This window comes from Rattus rattus, chromosome 7 (assembly GCF_011064425.1).
Source record: "Rattus rattus isolate New Zealand chromosome 7, Rrattus_CSIRO_v1, whole genome shotgun sequence".
NCBI classification, from domain to species: Eukaryota; Metazoa; Chordata; class Mammalia; order Rodentia; family Muridae; genus Rattus; species Rattus rattus.
In genome coordinates, this window is record NC_046160.1 from 115,246,114 (window position 1) to 115,253,027 (window position 6,914).

At 43.1% G+C, this 6,914-nt stretch overlaps 1 protein-coding gene across 1 annotated transcript; it reads right to left on the reverse strand.

Annotated features, from left to right (window-relative positions):
• Window positions 1–353: 353 nt before the first annotated feature.
• Window positions 354–6,077, reverse strand: LOC116905879 (serine protease inhibitor A3B-like). The gene is given in 5 exon segments (XM_032908868.1): window positions 354–554; window positions 2,349–2,446; window positions 2,449–2,495; window positions 3,432–3,705; window positions 5,441–6,077. Coding segments are annotated over 5 exon segments (1,257 nt in total).
• Window positions 6,078–6,914: the final 837 nt, after the last annotated feature.

The following is a 6,914-nucleotide window of genomic DNA, read 5'->3' on the forward strand; positions in this document are numbered from 1 at the left end:
GCTTCCATAGTTCTACCCAGGTTGCAGAAGTGGAAGACAGACATCAGGAGAGCATATCTGGGCAATGGACCTACCTGCTGGGCCCAGGCTTTTGGTAGAGGCAGACAAAGGGTACTAAATGGGGCAGGGGAAGAATAGCAGAGTTCAGGCTCAGGAAAATGAGCTAGTGTTGCCAAGAGGCCTAAAGCCTGACACAGACCACCCACCAGTTCCTGTGATGTGAGACTAGTGAAGTCAGTCAAAGGTCACTGTTTAATTGCAAACATGCCACAGCCTATCAGAGGATGGAAGCCAAAAAGCACATAGAGACTCAATCTGTTAACTTGGAAAGAAGCCCCACCACTTGGAAAGTTCTAGTTTTCTAAAGGGTTGATAACCTTGCCCATAAAGGAGATAAACTCATAATTTGGTTCTAAAACCATGTATAGGAATTGCCTGGCAATGTTAACAAATGTAGTGTTAATTTTTGGAGACTTGAAGCTATAATTGACTATGGTAGTGGCATCTGCTTCTGTGCTTGTCTCAGCTATACCCAGCATAGTGTCGTGGACCATCTGTAGGGAAAGAAAGACAACACTCATTGGAGACCAGGAAGGACAGGATAGAGGCTTGGAGCAAGCAGTGACAACTGGCTTCATCTGCTGGTGAAAATCTTTGTTTCTTCCATGAGCTAGATTTCTCAAATCTCTGTTCAGGTTGTGAGATGAGGCACCCCCCTGGATCTGCTTAGTGTCTGAATCTGAGCTATCCTCAAACCACTACAACAGGAGGACAGGAGTAGGCAATGCCAGGCATTTCCCCATAGGGATCCTCTCAACAGCCCCACAGGGAACAGTGAGTTCTCTGGCAGCCATGCAGGTTTCTGTTGAGTATTGCTATCTATTGTAATGCTAACTGTGGAGGCCCCCAGGACCTGTTGTTCCAGAGGACAGGATGGTCTGCACTTAGATGGTAAGTGACACTGTACCCAAGTGATTTCTAATTGATGAATAAAGGTGACAATAGCCAATGGCTGAGCCAAAGAGACATAACATAATGGGGTTTTGGGTTCCTGGATTTGGGGTCCAAGGAGAAACACAAGGAAGATACAGTGCTGGAGGTAGAAAGAGAAGCCACCACCATGGGTACAGAATCAAGGGAAATATAATGTCTTGACATTTATATAAAAAGAAGAGGGATACATTATTCACAGAGATATTACTCTCCAAAGAATGGAGAAATAAAAAAAATTGATATACATGTTCTAAGGAAAGAAGGGAGACATTTATTGAAATTGATGAAAAAATAAATCCAGGCCTTTGATCTCAATATATAAGAGACAAAGGAATGAACAAGATACCAACAACCAATATATAGACAGAAGAGACATAGGTGGGATTGAGGCTTCCCAGGTTTGGATTATGAGGAGAACCATGAGGAAAAAGAAGTTCAGGAAGAGGAAGGAGATGTCACCATGTGTTAGGAGTCAAGAGAACTTGGCATGGAGGGCTGGTCAATTAAAGCATAGCCCAGAAGATTTATAGTGAGTAATAACTCAGGGTATCCATAGGAAAATAGAAACTAATAGGGTAGTGGTTAGGCTGCTGCACAATTATTGTGCTGTTTAAGGCTTATTGTAAATATAAAGGTTGTGTATGTCTTTTATCCAGGACCTTAAATAGTTAAGGTTGGGTAGAAAACTTGGCTGGGAATAAATAAATAATTTCTACAACAAATTCCAGCTTTTCTTATGCTACAACCAGATTGTGATATACACCAGCATTGCACAGGGCAAGGTTTCACATTTCCAGATTACTATGGCCTGGTGGTACAGATCTTAGCCCAGGGCTCTGTGTGGGCTCTGGACAGCACACTAGGTACCTAATAATGTGGTATGAGGATGTAAAGGGATCTTCTCTCCTGTTCTCAGATTTTTCATCAGAATTGCCATTGATCCCTCGTTATTACCTTACTGCTACTATTGTGTGTTCTGGTCACATAACATTAACCAAGCCATGCCTTGAAGACCCTGCAATGGATTATGGGTGGCCCTGAAGTGGGTTGTGATAGACTCTGCAGTGGATTTTGGGTGGCTCTAAGTGGATTGTGAGAAGCCCTGCAGCACAGCACAGGATGATACCCATGTGGTCTAAATGCAAGCATAGACACTAGCCCTGCCTTGTCTAGTGCATGAGTTAAAGTCCTGGGGGTAAAAATCAACTGGCTGCACTATAAGAAGAAGTATCTGGGCTATGATTTATCTCTCTTAGGCATGACTTCTCACACATTGAGCATCCTTACACCCCGACATAGCCTTCACTGTTTACACTCAGAATCTAAATTGAAAGACCCTCTGTTTCATGTCTTACCCGAGAGGCTCTTATGTCCTTGGCTCCTGTGATCCCTGACAGATCAGTTCCTGCAGAGAAGACTTCCCTGATGCCCAGCTCTGGAAGGACGTCTTCTAGTAGGTTTTAGACACAGAAAACTTGGGTAGGTGGAGCTCGTCTATCATCCTGACAATAAAAATGAAAACTTGAAGAGCCATTGGAACCTGGCCCAATCAACACAACTTATGTCTGAGGGGTACCCTTCTAAAAGAGCCCTCTTGCTGGAGAGGAGTCCTCTATCCACCCACGCTTAGACCTCATGATTTTGGTTTTCCTAATGCATTAATTACTCATCAGTTTCTGAAAGTATTTGTAATCCTGGCTTAATACTAACTGTTCCTTGACTAGGAATGTTTTCCTCCTAGATCCACAAATTGCAGCCCTTCCCTTCCATGCTGACCTTCAGATATCAACTAATGATCCCTCTGTTCAAAACAGGACACTGCATCAGACTCCAGCATTCCTTACCCTTAATTGTCCATCTCAAACTCACCAATGCATCCGACTTCACATTTAACTTATTAAATAATGAATAGTTCTATTTTCACCCCCATCACCATCATTCTCAATTAGTAGATAGCCCACAATGATGAGAATTTTGTGTCCATTCTTCTTAATACTCTCGCATAGTCTAAGTCAAGTCTTGGCACATAGTAGGCTTTCAATTTACTTTTCCATGAATGGTGAAAGAGTGAATGATAAGGTATTTTGAAGGCTACAAGGGGCATATCTAATTCTCAAACGTGATATCCCAATAACAATTTGTTCTGTCTTCCAAAGACCCATTCAACATTCATTGTCATTTACAGCCTGATAGAGACAAAGAAAACCTCAGCCCCTTGTTTGAGCTGCTCTCATTTTGTCAACAGCAAAACAACAGGAAAATCAGACAATAAATAACTGAGACAGATGAAAGGAATTAAATTCAACTCCATATGAACTCTTTTGACACTTTAACCAATTCACTGGATATAAGGGAAACTCTGAGGTACAGGGACACTGGCCAACATAAGAAGAGCAGTACAGGAATCAGTTACACTTCTGGGTCCTGAGGACATGCACCTGGGTTTCAGAGAGTCTGCCCACTTCCTCAAGGTCCCTGGTTGTAAGCTGGCTTCCACCTGCTCCATCTTGCCCTGATCAGGGAGGATGAACACGGCCTTGCCATCACCTTCATAATTCAGCTCTATCACAGTGCATTTCAACTCCTCATCCCTGAAGTAGGGAATGGTTAGGTCCCGAATTTTCATCATGGGCACCTTCACAGGCCTCCTGTTGTCCAATATGAATTTTCCCATGAATGTGTCATCAGGGTCAGAGGGCACATTCCATTGGCCTAAAGGTGAAGCACATCATCACATTGTATTAGCAATAGAAATGCTCCTTCTCCTCCCCATTTGTTCTCTCCTTCTGAGTTGTGACAGGAATCCATCCAGTTTCATTCACTCAGATTTACTTTCAGGGTGGCATATGCTCAACTGTAAAAATCTTGGTAGGAGAACAATGAAGTAGCAATGAATGTCCACGCTTAGTTTGAAAACCACAGCTTAGCTACATGAGCTCCTGGCAAAGTCAGAGATTTGTCAGTGAGTGTGTAAGAGAGAAAAGAGTGAAGGTGATGAGACTGGAGACAAGGTAGAATAGAGGGTTCTGTCTTCCTCGGGGAAACCATGTCTAGACGGCAATTGATTGCGGGTATGTTTTAGGAGAAATAATCATCACAGACTGAATTCTTCCACATCGTGAGCAGTCGACAATCTCTGTAGACTGTAAGGAAAACATGAGTACACATGGAAATTGGCCTCCTTGACAATCAGAGATACCAGCTCAAGCTTATTTTAGATTTCTAGTTCCTGTCCCCAGTTCCAACACATATTGCGGGTCTTGAGAGTAAATAACTTCTTGCTCTGGACATCTTTTACCCTAAATATACATCCCACAGCACATGAAACAGCCCTTGAGACTGTGTCCTGTGTGAGTTTAAAGAGTCATGCACACAGTCTAACCCTTCAGGCTGTCACACTGCTTTGAACATCCCCAGCCCACACCAGCTCTGTGGCCATCCTATCATCTTGCCCTCTGTCCTCCATCTTCTATCCTCCAGAACTCTGACCACCTGTCTTATATTTCTGTCTACCTTGATTTTCTGCCTAGAGTCCTGCTCTGCCTATATCCCAGACTAATTTTAATTAGCCCCAGATCCACCCAAGATATGGTTACATCGTGACTTCTTTGGCAATGATTTCTGGGATGTCCCCTTGCTCCCTGGTCTCTTTCAGGTAGGGAGTTATGGGTGTGGGTTCCCTGGACTTTCCCCAAATAACCTTACCTACAATGTCTCCAATTGAGTCTCCAACCATCATGGTCTCAAGTCCCAACAGATTCCCTTCCCCAGGAAGGTGTTTTAGGAATTCTGATCCTTCATATAATAATTTCATAAAAGTAAAATTCTAAGAAGCAACCAGACAGTAACACAGAATGGCTCACAGTCCCCTTTTCTAATGGCTTTTTCCTAGTCCCTGATTCTCAATACCCCAAAACAGCTCAATATACATTAGGTTCAAGGAAGAAGTCATATGTAGGAACTGCCCTCAGGGCTCTTCACTAGTTTTTGGTTATGATATTTTCCCACTTATATTAGTGTAGCTAGCCTCCTTTATATCAAGAATTTCCAGCCCACTGGAACCCTGTTGGAGACCAATACATGGGCTACCTCATATGGAAGCATATTAGAAATGACTGATATGGTCAGACTGAGGAGTCCCATTTGTGTATGGTAGCCATAGCTTCATACTAGTTTGAAGTGCTGGCACATGAATACAGTGAATTCTGCTAGTCACAGCCCAGATCAACTCTCTTGAATTGACAGTTCAATGTTTCTGTTAGGCGTGCCCCAGGAATTACATCAATATCTGAAAAAAATCTTACAGAAGAATTAAGAACTTTGTGTAATAAAGAGAGAAACACATGCTCTGAGGCCCTTAGCATGCTCTCCTCTGTGGTTAGTATGAGGACACAAGTTCCCAGGCAATATCATCTCCCTCCATTCACCAAGCAGTGATCACTCTCACCTGTAAAGAGGAGGAAATTCAATATCATCATGGATGTGCTCTTTTCCAGCTCCCAGACCACTTCCTTGATTTTCCCCTGGCTCTGTTTCTTCACATAGTCATTGATGAGCTTTCTTGCTTTCTCAGGCTGCTGGAAGTCAGCTGTGAAGATCTCCATCTGGTACAGAGCCCTTGCCTTCTCCTTGAACTCATTCAAGATCTGCAAGTGCTGTTCAACAAAGAGGGCATTGCCTCTGCTGATCTTTACCTGGTGCCCTGGCTGGCTGAGCCTCTGTAGGAGGTCGCTATAGTTCTGGTGGATGTCTGCCTCATGGGTCTCTGTGAGATTGAACGTGAGACCTTCTAGAATCTCTTGCAAGGTATTGCCTTTTGCTCCCAGAGCCAAGGAGGCCAAGGAAGTTGCAATGCAAAGTGGAGAGAAGACAATATTTGCATCTGGATTCTTCAAAGCCAACTTTTTGTAGAGACTGAAGGCAAAGTCAGTGTTGAAGGAGACCAATGTTTGACTATCTAGTTGTTTTTGGGTGTCTTTGCTCTTCTGGACTTCAATGTGTTTTCCTAATGTGCCATCTGTGCAGCAGAGAACAGCGGGACAGATCATAGTCATGAAGATTCCCAAAACTGCAATGAAGGTCATCTTCTCTGTTTTTGCGATAAAAGATAAACATCCCTTCAGTCAGGGAAGGACCAGATGGTGCTCTGACCATCTTCTAGTTCTCCCACCTGGCAGGCATTATGTTCTGCTACTCTTCCTGCCTCTTTGACTGCCTATGGGAGGTGATATAGAGACTCAGATGGTATTGCTATATCATTTGCTCCCTCCTGCCTCGGAGGAAGTGCTGTTTCAGAAGCTATTTTTTTCTATTTAAAAGAACCAACATCCAGAAAGGGAATGGTCTTTCCAGCCTCACAGATAAAAGAAGCGAAAAACCTGGAGTTGGGCACAAGCAATGTGCAATCTTAATGTGTAATTCCTTCATTTTTCAGGATTGACATGAGGTCACTTTAGAGGGCAGGAAACCATCTTGCTTTGCATGTGTGCTTTTATCAAGAAGCTCTAGTCTGCACTGAAGGAAGGAACCTTGGATGAACTTTGTGTCCCTTAATCTAGTGCATGTTTCTGGGAGTCAGAAGATTAACTGAGAGAAAACACTGGAGACATCTGGCTTAATGCTGAAGCCCTGTCACCCATCAGATTACCTAATAGAAGGACCCATACATCGCAGCCTTATTTATAATAGCCAGAAGCTGGAAAGAACCCAGATGCCCTTCAACAGAGGAATGGATACAGAAAATGTGGTACATCTACACAATGGAATATTACTCAGCTATCAAAAACAATGACTTTGTGAAATTCGTAGGCAAATGGTTGGAACTGGAAACTATCATCCTGAGTGAGCTAACCCAATCACAGAAAGACATACATGGTATGTACTCATTGATAAGTGGCTATTAGCCCAAATGCTTGAATTAC